The 13,395-nt window shown below is 45.5% G+C and overlaps 1 protein-coding gene and 1 pseudogene across 1 annotated transcript in view; one reads left to right on the top strand and one right to left on the bottom strand.

Moving 5' to 3' along the window:
- Window positions 1–937: 937 nt before the first annotated feature.
- The window catches only part of PDE1C (phosphodiesterase 1C), a 249,684-nt gene continuing 237,226 nt past the window's right edge, over window positions 938–13,395 (top strand). The window contains exon 1 of the mRNA XM_023532039.1: window positions 938–1,422. Within this exon, the coding sequence (XP_023387807.1) occupies window positions 1,322–1,422 (101 nt within the window). The 5' untranslated portion in view covers window positions 938–1,321. The remainder of the gene's footprint in view (window positions 1,423–13,395) is intronic.
- On the bottom strand, window positions 5,404–5,521 carry LOC111741293 (annotated as a pseudogene).

Below are 13,395 nucleotides of genomic sequence, written 5' to 3'. Positions count from 1 at the left end.
ATTTCCCCCTCCCCATGCCCGGCCCACCCTGCCACAGCGATCTGCTGCGTTGACACTGTGAATGACCCAGGGGGACACTGACAGTGAGCTGCAGCTTTGTGGAGCGGAAACTCTTGCTAGTCTCAGCACCTGCCCACCTGTCACCCAACAGGGACCCCTTGAGGAGCAAGTGGCATTTGCCAGCAGACACTCCTACCTCCTCGTTTTGGTTAATCCACCCCATTGAGGAAGAGGGGGAGGGAGGGAGGGGGTGGGGGAGAGAGACCCATTCGCAAGAGCAAACCAGGACTTTGTAAGTGCGATGTGTACCTATCAATTGCTTTAATATTTCAAAATGAAACCGGCTTTCCTGTGGCGGGTGAGTGAGCGTTGTAAATGAAAGCTCCAGGCACAAACTCCGCGGAACCTCGGCCACTGCTTGCCCCACCGGCCCTCAGGGAGGACACAGAACCCCCCACCCCCCGCGCCCCCGCCACTTCCCTCGGATTTCTACGCGGTGCCGTTACTCATCTTGTGCGGGCTTCGGGAGCCGTGGACACACTGGGCGGGGGCCCTGGCGTGCGGGTCTCAGGGTCCGAGGCTGGAGCCCGACCGCGCGCCCCGCAGACGGCGGTGCCCGGCGCCCCTCCCCGCGCGCCCGCGGGTGCCAGACCGGCCGCCAGCCCCGCGCCGACCGACGACTTTTCTCAGTTGTCAGTTTTCTCGCTTGTCAGCAGAGCTGCTGCTGGTAAGTGAAAGACACAGAGAGGGGGCGCGAAGGCAGCCGGGCAGGGGGGCTAGGGCGCGCAGAGGGGCAGCCGCGGGGTGCCCGGGGCGACGGGGGCGCGGGGCGGAGCCGGGGGCGCGGCCTCGGGCCAGACCACCCCCCCACCCCACCCCGCCTCCCACCGGCTCCCCCAACCCCCCCCACTTTCTCTCCGCTTCCTTTCCTCCCCATTCAGCCCTCCCTTTCACCTCCAAATCCAGCCTCCGCACTGATCGCTTCTGTGTCTTCGTGAAAAAAAAAATTAATAATACATACATATATATTCGAATAGACACGAGGTGGTTTCTTCTGGAGCAGGGACACAGTCGCTACCCCTGAACCCCAGCCCGGGACCATGGTTGGTCATCACAGCCTCCCAAGGGCCCCCGGGCCCGGGGCCGCCTGCGATCCAAACCCACTTTAAGTGCGGACTTGGTGGGGCACAGACAGGGGAGCGCACCCAGAAAGTGACAGGCAGAGGCGCGCCGCGATCGGCTGGGGCTTGGCGGACCGGCAGGAGGCGGGAGGGTTCAGCCCAAACTCGCTCAGCCTCACTCCCGGTGACAACCTGCAGCTATGGAGTCCCCGACCAAGGAGATTGAAGAATTTGAGAGCAATTCTCTGAAATACCTGCAGCCCGAACAGATCGAGAAAATCTGGCTTCGGCTCCGAGGGCTGTAAGTAAATCTACGTACTTCTTTTGCCCCATTTCCCCCTCCTATCGATATGTCAGCACACAGCCGTGGCCATGGCTGCTCGCCCAGGTCCTTCGTGGCCCTTTAAATGCAGTCCAGAAGTTCCATAACTGCTTCTCTGTTAATTACAGTCACTGCTACCTTCTTTTCAGCAGAGAGACTTGTCTTTCTGACTTAGGATGCCTTGCTATTTCCAAGCCATGCCTTCTTTGGGGGAAGGGGACATGTCCTTAGATTTCGATTGCAGTAGCTCAATAACCACAGAGATGTTTCTGGTCCTTTTTGCTCAGGGAGAAAAGTTTGGGGACTCAGGTCGCAGACTTTTAATTAAAAGAAGAGTGTTCTCTCTAAAGTGCTTACAAATACCTTGGCAGGTGGTCCAAGAATTTATCAAGAGTTCAAATTCCACATGCATTGTGGCTGCTAAATTCTCTTCTCCATATTCGCAGCCTTCTGATAGTTCAACTTCTGATATTTTCTTAGGATTCTTTCTGGCAGGGAAATGGTTACTGGAAGGAAGGGCTATTTTGAAGAAAGTGGGGGTCGGAAGCAATATTGGATTTCCTGGCAATCTTTCAACAGTGAAGTAGGGTGTTTGCTTTCAATACGGTGGCCAGGATTCTGGATAGACTGGTGGACAGAGATCTCTGAATTCCGTTCACTTCATTAGGTTCTGTCTGGTTTTGAGCACTGAGGAGAGGTGACCTGGAATTATGGGGTATTTTCTGTGGAATAAGTTCATAAACAATGAACTGCTGGTCACCCCGTTGGGAAGCTGTAGTGATGGCTGTATATCTACAGTTTGCTTCTCAGTTGACCAGGCAGGTTCCAAAGACGCCTTGCCTTCCATACCAACCAGAAACTCATTTCATCAAGATATCTAGCATCAAATACCTACTGCTGTTTAAAAGAAAAAGTTTTTTATTTCCAAGGATATTCTCTAGACATTCTAGGCAGTGATGGTGAAACCAGCTCCCTGGCATTTGTTTTGCTGCAGTTAATTGATTTTGGAAGCACGTGCCCATGAACAAAACCCCCCAAAAAACAAATAAAAAAAAGGCACTGATCTAAGTTAGCTGTTAGGGGAGGCCACATCCCAATCAGGACATTCAGAGTTGTGAAGGGAAGCAAAGCAGTATGTGTTTCCTCAACGGGTCTTTATTTAAAGTGCAAATTATAAAAGCCTGTCAGTCAATAATCTAAATGAGCTCCCCTGCCATTGATCTAAATGGGAAACCGTGCCCAGTAACAGGATGTTTCAATTGTCTGGCTGCTGGATGCAAGCAGAGGCTGTAACTTGTTCTGAAATCTTGTCTTTCTGGCTGGCAGACTGTCCGGACAGTGGGGCACATGCAACACAGTGCCTCTTTCAGAGTGGTGTTACAATAAGCTAGTGTCATATGTAACGAACATGACATATGATCATGTTTGGCTGGGCACAGAAAGTTTGTTGCATCCACAAAGCCTGGGTCTGAGGTATATAACGTCAAAGCGTTATCCAGCTGGTCTCCTTGCCATCCTGTCTCAGGAAGTGCTTCTCTCTGGCTGCTTTGCAATTTAAACGGACGCCACAGGGCTCCTCTGGCTGGAAAGGAGTGTTTGGGCGAATCACTGAGACTGAGGTGGGATTTTGTAGGATAAAGCATTAACAGCTCACTGTCTTGGAGCTTTCTGTGTTTCCTATCTGTTAGGCTTCTCTCTCCAAGGTGTCGGTGTGTGTGATGCATCCACATCTTTCTTTTCTAGTCTTTCCTATCTATGCAGTGCCTTTGAACTTAAAAGGTGTGGGTTGATTCTTCTCCAAGTGTGGTTCTGAAGTCCTCTCTTTATCCTTCCTACGGAAATGCCCTGCAGAACAGCACTCCTAGGAGATCTGCAGCTTCACCTTCTAATTTGAAAAGGATGTTACTATTGTTATTACAACGTATACTTTTTTACTACTGTTATGGTTCTTACTACCATTTTTTTTTTTTAACATGGCAGTAGTGCTATAATAAGTTGCTAAAGACTCTGGAAACCAAAGCACATGCTTATTTATACAACTTGGAATAACACTTTTTCAGTTCGCAAAATAGAAACCTTTCGGAGATGGAAGGGTGTGCGACTATTTGTTCACACAACAGACTCTTGGTAAGAAAAGAAGCTGTTCTTTCAACGTTTTAGAAAGATCCAGTAGCCACAATTGGATTTTCATATCAATTTATTTCCATGACACCTTCTAGAAAGGGCTTCATCAGTGACCGCAGATAGTTTAGCTTGTTTGAGAAATGTCAGGTTCAGGACTTGATCATCTCGTGCCTGGATTATTTGGTGGTGTCTGTCTTCTCGTCAGTGTCTGTCCTGTTTAATCGACCGTTGAAGTTTTCATCTTCTCCATCAGTATGTAAGTCCCTCAAGGACAGACATTTGTATGTCTTGCTCACCGCTGTACTTCTGGCACCTAGAACAGGGTTTGGCACATAGTAGGTGCTCTAGCTCTATGTATAGATGATGAAAGAAGCATAAAGACTCAATTATGAACTTTTTAATATCCAAAATAGAGATAAATATATATTTGGATCAGCTTATAGGCCATGTCACCTAGCAACACGATATTCCATGAGCTAGAGAGGAGGAATGTTCTATTGACATCATTATCCAGTTCGGGCACAGAAGTCTAAACCGAGGTAGGACTGGGCAAGAATGTGGCAAAGCTGCGACCCGGGGCTGAGTCCCACCCTGTGTTTGCCCCGGTTTTCTCTTTCCTCCTCTGAGGTCTCCCCTTTGCTGCCGTGGCCAGGAGTGGTCCTCGCGAATAGCAGGAAGGTTGCTGAGGTTGTCATCTGTCCAGAATGTACAGTGTGAGAGAATATAGGGGTGAGCTTCTCTACGCCACATCTCCCATCCATCCGCTTTCCATGCCTTCTCGTTCTTTCTTTCCTTCTCACCATCTGAATACTAGATATTTCATTTATTATGTGTACTGTCTTTGTCCTCTGACTAGGATATACACTCCCTGAGGACGGAGGTTTTCTCGTCTGCCTGGGTCACTGGCTTCCCCAGTGCTTACGATACTGCCTGGTATACAGTTAATTATCGATAAGTATTTGAAACCCAGGGCTGTTTCACATGTTCTCTAGGACAGGCTTAGGGAAAACTCTTAACCTCGTCTTGTAGCATCTTCGACATGCTAATAGTGCATCGAATATCAGAGATGTGAATTTCCAACACTGTCTACCCCAGCTGAGATCACAAAACCCTGTAAGGCTTAGGGGTTTACGGTAATGACGACTCCTGTTTCCCTTGAGCGAGGTGCTACCCACCAGCCTGCGATTCCAGGGCTGTGGTGTTCCTCGGCTTCTGCCTGCGGCCCCGCCACCCGCTCACACACGCGCTCACGTTACGCTGATGAGAAGGGAGCAGATACCACGCCCGAGCTTTCCTAAGTACAGCTGTCAGAGGGGTGCCGTCCTCTTACACTTCTAGGAGGAGCCTCTCTTTTGCTGTTCCGTACACCTCAGTTGCCCTGCTCATGCTGTTGTCATCCCTCTTTCCCATGTAGGAGTGGGTGGAATATTTAAGGGCCCCTCCCAGAGGCTGTTTTCTTAGGGACTCTTCCAATCACAGAAGATACGACTGTGGCTGTCCTTTATTCTTCTGGTGATATGGGGAGACTTGTGCTGCATGGGTTAGAATCATGACTTGTACCTTGGGTCCCAACCAAGAGTTTTTCTATTGCCAGATTTCTATATAATGACAAAAAAGTATTTCGATATATATATTTTTTAAATTGAAAACAAGAGAACAGATTTTATTTATTCCTTGGCATATATTGTCACAATTGTAATTCAGCTATCATGTATTCATTTTGCCCAACTATGAGGTAGTCAGTATAATACATTTTTTTTTTTTTTTAGACAAGGCAACCCTTGGTTGACCTCACAGATTGTAAGGACCTTGTCAGCTTATAATTCCTTATTTTTTATTTTTCACACCTGGTCTTCCTAGGTGGTCTCCTATCCAAGTACTAACCAGGCCCGACCCTGCTTAGCTTCCAAGATCAGACAGGATCGGGCTTGTTCAGGGTGGCATGGCCGTAGACAGTATAATACATTTTATGCTTATGCGACATTCTTTATGAAGATGATGATGTTTTTTTCCTATTATCTAAAGTAATATCATGAATATAAAGGGAGGTAAGCAGTTATTAGGGCAACAGACAGGCACTGTTGTTTTTGTCAATCCAGCAAGCTTTCCCGAACCCCACGTTATGGTAACAGACCCTGCCCCTCCGGCCACCCACTGCTCCCTGCCCTAGGGATGGGCTCAAGATCCAGGACTGGCCAATCATCCAGTTTCACCTTACTGGTCACAGTGGTCGGTTTCAAGTGTGGCACAGAACCCAGGGGGCACAGCGAGCCACAGAGACTGCTCTCTCTGTCAGCTGGGGAAGACGGCTGCTTTGGCTTCTTCTGGGCCTCCCTGGGAGCTGCTACTGGCTCCATTTCCCACTTCTCGGAGAAGACCTTCCTACAGGAGGACACAGTGAGGCCAACATTCAAAGAGGAGCAGAGGGCAGAAGAGGGAGCAGATATCCCAGGGTCCGCTCGCAGAGGCCCAGCCAGTCGGGCTCTGTTTCCGTTTGGGTTGCTTCGAGTTTGCTTCCTCTGAAAAGAGTCTTCACTAATACGCGCAGAAGTACAGAGAACTTAAATGACTCTCCCAAAGAACACAGCAAAGACAGGGGTGAGGGGAGCCATGGGCAAAGAAGCCTGGATCTTTGGTTTCCTATGTCTTATTTAATGAGACCTTGTGTTTTCTTTCGACTCATTTGAAGTTTTTAATAGTGTTATCAGTATTCAAGCAACGTGAGTTTACTCGGTGAACATCTGTTGAGTGTCTCTGATAAGCTTGGTGCTTTGGTAAGCTGTGGGTACACAAAAGTGATGAGATACTTACCTGCCCCTTCAGCAGTCTCCACGAATAGTGGAAGTGGCGACCATAGTTACAGAGGGATGCATGAGAGTTACCTCAGGCTGGGAGGACCAGAGAGGGTCGCCCATGAGCAGAGAGCTGTGGATTTATTCTGGCAGAACCTTTAGAGTCACAAGGAGGAAACTTGCACAGATTCCTTTCATTCATGTCAGCCTTTTGCGAGGAAAACAAGGACTCATCCAGTTAGCCCAGAATAAATCAGCCCAGAATTCCGAGCTGTCTTTATAGACAACTGCAAAGCTGCTTCTACTTACTAGGATAGAGCCTGAGTGCCAGCACCCTTTTTTGAGCTCACCTCATTGATAGTTCCCAAAGGAGAGGGTGTGGTTCGGTCTATTTGCTATCAGTTAGCATGGAAACGTTGGACAGAAACCTCCCAGGTTACTCAGGACGTGGCCCCTGGTTTGGTCCCTGGTCCAAGTAGCAGGATTTCTTCCCCTACAGCTCAATCCCAAGAGCCTTAGCTACTTTCCTTAAAAGGGAGCTGTGTGATAACCTCATGCGGCTCATCTGGTGCAGTACTGAAGGACAGGCCGAAGTTCGTGAATGGAGTATGTGTAAAGATACAGAGGCATGGGGGCCCTCGGCCCGTCGAGGAGGAGTGACAGATGATGTTGGGAAGGAAGTCATGGGCCAGGTGGTGATACCTGGAATTTAAAAAAATTTGCTTTTTGTTTTTCTCAAAATTATACACATGCTTATAGTTTAAGGAGGCAAGTATTTGAATATATTTTATTGCATTACACAAAATAGTGTTATTATGTTCAAGGCACTTTCAGAGTTTTTTTTTTTTTTTTCATAATTTAAGGAGTTTGTATTTTGTTCCTTAAATTGTAAGGAGTGATTAAAAACTTTAAGCTGGAGAGTAACAAAATGAGATTTGAATTTTAGGGTGGCTATTCTAGAAGAAGCATGCAAGACAGAGATTGGAGATGATACTTGAGGCTCGGAGGCCAGTTGGAAAAATTGCCTGAATTGGGGTAGTGCCGCTGACGATGAAAGAACAGGGTGCAGATTTGATGTGAGAACTGACAGAACTTAGTTTTGGAGCGGAGAGAGAGGAAGAGAAGGAGAAAGCTTCCAAGTTGGTTTTGGCCTGGATGTCTGTGTGTTTGGTGCCTTCTGCCTTGTCAGGGACCGTGGAAGGAAGAGCAGGCTTCGATAGAGCAGACTGATAAACTTGAGTTTAGACGCGTTGAACTGGAGTAGCCTCTGGAATGTGAAGTAGCTTTTGGTTCTAGCATTCTGGATTCATGGAGAGACCTTTGGCCTGGAGTGGGGAGTCGTGGTTCTGAGTTAAAGCCTTGTGAGCACACACCTAGGGAAGAGGGGCTTGACCTGAATCTCACTAATAAAGCAATTCCAAAAGAATAATTTAAACGATTATTGTTTATTTTCTTCAGATGACATATTTTAGTGTATTAATTGGTCCTTCCAGTCTCCCATTTAGTTGGACATGTCAGGTGGTTCAGCATATTTTTATTGGGCTCCAGTTATGTACCAGATACTACGAGCTTCGAAGAGATATGAAATGTCAGAAGAAAAGCTCTGCTCTCGAGAAACTTTGACTCTAGTCATGGAGACAAGATAATTTTATACACGTGCAAAAAATTAGCACCAATAAGAGACAGAGCAATAATTAATTGCCAAATAAGTGATATTGACACTATCTCCTAGGGTTCAGAGAAGGCAGAAATTTACATTTGAGGTATTATTTTTGAGTCTGTCTTTCCCAAATAAAGGTCAATTAAGTTTCCCTAAAATTTGTTCTTAATGTATATCAAAGGAGAGGAAGAAGGGAATATCAAAAAAAGTCAGTAGGTTCTTATGTTTAGAATGGAATTTTCTTTACTTGAATGCAGTGTATTAGTACATCGTTACTTGCTGATCATAATGTGGCCTCTGTAGTTGGGGAAGCAGCCCCAAGCAGAGAGATTTTTGCATTTCTAGAAATCTCAGTTTTCTGTCTTTAATTTTCTTTGGCTCATAGAAAACTACTTTCCTTGGTCCCAGTTTCCTCATAGGGAGGGAACGTGCTTACGTGACCTACTTCACGGGTCTTTGAGAAACAGCTGAGAAAAATAATTGTTAAATACAAGACACATAAAATCATCTGTAACGGCTTTGAGAATGAACATCACAATTTCCTATTTGTAATAAAAAATGAATTCAACGAGTGAAACACTCTATTTCTAGAGAAAGTATACTGAGTCCATGTAAAGCATTGGTATTTTTCAGGCGTATTGGAGTGTACTCTTTATTAAAAGACCTTTTGACAGCTCTTATTAAACAAAATAAACAAGTATTCATGAGTGTAAGAAAAATCTAGATGTTTCTAGGTCACGAAATCATGAAAAAGCTTAAAAGAATAATCAAAAAGACAATTTGTGATTCTAGCTAATGAGTTTTATTTATATATTTGAATGAGTATACACACATCTAACATGCAGGAGACTCATCTATTACTCATTCACTCAGCAAACATTTTCTCTAGCACTTACCATGTGGCAGGCGCTGCGTGAGGCACCAGGGATATGGTGGGAGATAAGACAGAGGCTCCCTCCCTTAAGAGCGTTCAGTCTATGTTAATGGCAAATATTAAATGTATGATTTCATAAATAATTATTCACAGTGATGAGGGCTGCTTGGAAGTACAAGGCTCTGTGAAAACATAAGAGAGGCCACAAACCTGGTCCATGAATCAAGGAAGGCTTCACTGAAGAAGTGAGATTTCAGCGGAGATATATGGAATAAGTAGGTATTAGGTAAGAGAAGAGCTGAGGACGAGTGTTCGAAGGCATTCAAGGCCTGGGAAAAACACCATGTGCAAAGAGCCAAAGAAACATGGCAGCTCTGAGAAAACAGAAGAAGGCCAGGTGCCTGCAGTGTAGTAGGCACTGTGGAGACAGGAGGCTTAAGACACAGCAGGTGAAGAGCAGCTCTCACCTCATCTTTTAGGGACCTTAGCAATGGGAAGCCATGTGAGTCTGTAGAGATGGATTCCAGAGCTTTTCAAGAGGTAGACTCAACAGAGCTTGGACATGGGGGATGAGGAAGAAAGCGGAAGCTAGGACAACTTCCAGGTTTTCAGCTGGAGTCCCAAGGCGCTGTTTATTTAGATCAGGTTCACTGAGAGGGTAACAAGTTTGAGGTTTGGTTGTGGGTAGGAGCAGAATGATGGAGAGTGGGGATCGTGAGTTCAGTTTTGGACATATTGAATACCAGGGCCTATAAGACGTCCCTGAGGAGATGTGGTGAAGGCATGAGCACTTAGATAAGTGGCCTTGGAGATGAAAGGAAAGGTCTGGATTAGAGATGTAATGTACAGCCCAACAAAGAAGAAAAATTATATATATATGTAAAATATATTCATAGGTGCATATATGTATATATGAGTGTGTACATGTGTATATGCTAAGTTCATATTCCTGTAAGTTTTACAAGTAGAGAAAACATAGTTTAGTGTGACCCCCTAAATAGTTTGAGAGAAGGCTGTCAGTTCATGTCTATTTCTCATTGGCATTTACTTATTCAACATATGGGAAAGACCAGCTAGCAATCAATATACATAGCTTTGCTAGGAACCCTTTCATTGACTACTTCATGTCATGCCCAGCAAAGGACTTATAGCAGAAACAGAAACCTGGGGAGTAGGCAGGATCATTTCCAATATTCAAAGGGCAGAAAGAGAACATGACCCGGGAAGCTAAATGGGATGAGGCTGTCATCGTGGACCTTCTGGGGACTGGGCACGAGCCAGGCAGTGAGACCTGAAGCTGGGGCCTAGTGCACTGCAGAGGAGCCTGGTGAAGCCTGGCTGGCAGGAGGCTCCGTGGACTCAACAGGGGGCTATCCTGGTGTCTAGGCTCCGTCAGTGGACACAGCCTCCTGCTGCCCTCCAATGGACACACTGTCTCTTGTCCCTGTCATGGCGTTGGCCGTCCACACCACCTCTGCCTCATTTGTGGCCCTTTGCTGGCTCTCTAAGACCTTCCAGAAATGGCCCTCCCTGCCTCCGTTTCCAGTCTCTTCCGAGGGCCTATTACAGGGACCCGATATTCCATGTTCTGCTGGAATAGATTTCCTTTCCCATGGGCCACCAGAAGAGTGAAAATTTAGACATTTGCCATGAGAGTGCATTGAGCGTTTTGGCTGAAAGTCACTATTGAACATCCAAAGAACATTCTATTCTGTTGACCCAGAGTCCAAACAACCGAAATGCTTAAATAACCAAGACTTTTTCTACACTCTAGAGACAAACTGAGTAAGTCGGCAATGAAAGATTAATCCTTGAAAACTACTTCCTGATTTTAGGAATAGTTCAAGTTCAGACTGACTCACCTCCTCCTTTTTTTTCCTCTACCTCTCTGATTTTTGTCCCAGGATGACTCTGAGGGGTCTTACACTACGTTTTAATTGAAGCCCCCAAAGCGTGTTGCATTCAGTATCCTATTTTAGGGGGCTGTTACTAGGAAGTTCTGCTGGCTATGAGGAACTGTAAACACTTCTGTGAAGAGGGCCCCGTGTAGCTCATCTGTGAACTATTAGGATTAATTATCACAAATCAGGTTTCACAGATGTTGTTTAGAACTGCCGTTCTTTCTATAAAACCACTGATTGAAATTAGCCATTGTTAAAAAAAAAAAAAGAATTGTTCAAAGCACCCTTTCTGGGCGTGTTGGCATCGTTTCAGTGAAGGTAACTGTAGCGAAGAAGTTGGTTCGAATGCTCAACTGATTTTAGTTGAGATTCGAGCTCAAAACGAAGTTTTCATTGTTCTGTAGTTTGGACAATGGCCTCATTTTTTGCTGTATTTAAATTGTTGAGATTTTCAGCGTCTGTGTCCAGAGACGCGCCTTCTGTAGATGCTGCTGCTGTGAGACAGGGCTCCAGAGGCAACAGGAGGGAGTCCTGCTCCCAAGCTGTCGTGGTGACTCAAAGTCACCACCTGGAATTATAAATGGTCTGTAACTGCTTCCTGCCAGGAGTAGGTTTTTTAAATTACATTTTTTGGGGGTAACACTGGTTAATCACATTACATAAGTTCCAGGAGTACAACTTAAGAATCCAACATCCGTATGTTCCATGTGTGCCCACCACCCTTGCGACACCAAGTATTTGAGCCCCTTTACCTTCTTCATGCTCTCCCCACCCCGTCCCCTCTGGTGACCACCATACTGTCGTCTGTGTCTATGAGTTCGTTCCTTTATCGCTTTCTGTTTTACATCCCACATGTGAGTGTGGTCAGCTGGTTCTTGATGAGAGCTGGGAAGAGAGGGGAGAGGGAAGGGATCCTTCTGGAGTAGACAAAAAAGGCTTAGAAAAATTAGACTAGTTGCTGAAGTTCAACTTGGCAGAAGATGTAGGTTTTGTTCTGGTTAAATCCACATGGGGAAAAATAAGAGAATTCATGGAAGCAACTCCCTGGATAATTGAATTAAAAAACCCTGCCCTTCCCCGAAGTCCAAAGATAAATCTGCGAAGAGAGATTTTTGTCTTCATCCTTTGGATTTTCTCCACTTTGGATGTGTTGTCACAGATATGAAAAAACATTTTTGTTTTCAGCCTTTCTCATTGATATTTATCTAACTAGGAGCCAGGCACCCAGGAAGGAGGTCACGAAAATCTCTTCCATTCCCACCCACACAGTTTTGCTGTACTTACAACACAGCGAGTGGTTGTATTTATGTGAATAGAGGGATAAATCATTTATGCAAAGAAGTACTACTTGGACTTCTACAAGTGTGACATTTACTTTCTGTTTTCTTTCCCTAAAAACCTTGCCATATTTTCCCACTGCGGCCACTGATTAGCTCACTGCCCAACTTTAGGCAATAAATTTTGGTCTGCTCAAAAAATTTCGCTGTCTAGAGGAAGAGTTCACTTGCTTTGGGGGGGTGGGTCCCATTTTGGGGCCTGTTAGACAGTAATCTGAGTGCTGGAATTTTTAACCCATGCCCAGGGGAGAAGCAGGCATGAACGAGAGATTTGGGTTTCTGTGTCTAGCCAGCTGTCTGCGACAGATGAGGGGTCTGGGAAGGGGAAGGGGAGCAGTGAAGAGTCAGACCCCAGGGCATCGTGTGCATTGGCTGTGTGAGTTGGTGCCCTTTCAGGTGGGGCTTCCTGTGGGGGTGTTTAGTTTCGATTAAACCTTCTCCTTAAAGGTTTCTTCGCCTCCCATTGCTCAGCCAGCACTAGACAGAAACACATTTGCTTCTAGGAGTGAGTTAAAAATTGATCGTCTTATTTCTATAATTTTTGGATTAGCTTTCTCTTTGTCTTCAGATTCACCGCCCTCACCCCCAAACGTCACTGTCAAAGGCTCCCTTCATTTGAATTTGACCTCATCACTTTTGGGTAAACATATGGGAGTTTCGTGCTCTGGGAGTTGCTGACCCTGAATATGATCATCCTTTCCTAAGTGGCAAGATGAAAGGGTATGAGTCTCTAGGACAGTTTTTTTTTTTTCCCCAACAGAAAACCTCGCAGAAAAATTCTTTAGAAAATTTAAACAACAAAAAAAATTCTTTCCTAACTATTTGGTTATTTGAGGTGAAAGTGAATTTATGTCATTTCATTTTTTTTTTTTTTGGTCTTTTTTCTTGCCTTGGATCTTTGGCCAAGCGGGAGAATGTAATCATTGCCCACATGGATTTTTCATTCTATAGCTTGTCAGTTAAGAAATTCTTGAACAAGTAAGAGAAGACAGGCTCTCTTTTCTCTAATATCTTCTCTTTCTCACCATAGATAGTCTGCTGGAAGATGCCTGGCGACTGCAATTTATATATATTTTCTCTCTGGCATTCACTTGTTCAAAATACGGGAATGGCCATTGAGCAGTCGATATACACAGCTTTGCAACTCTAGGTTTTAACGTACACAGCATGGAAATGTAATCACTGGTAGAAATGAAAGAAATATGCAAAGACCTTCCATTCTCAGCCACACGTAGAGTAGTTCATATACATGGCTTAAGACAGA

This window comes from Pteropus vampyrus, unplaced genomic scaffold (genome assembly GCF_000151845.1).
Source record: "Pteropus vampyrus isolate Shadow unplaced genomic scaffold, Pvam_2.0 Scaffold75, whole genome shotgun sequence".
In the NCBI taxonomy this organism is placed as follows: Eukaryota; Metazoa; Chordata; class Mammalia; order Chiroptera; family Pteropodidae; genus Pteropus; species Pteropus vampyrus.
The sequence above is the reverse complement of the archived record's forward strand: the minus strand, read 5'-3'. Positions and strand labels throughout refer to the sequence as shown.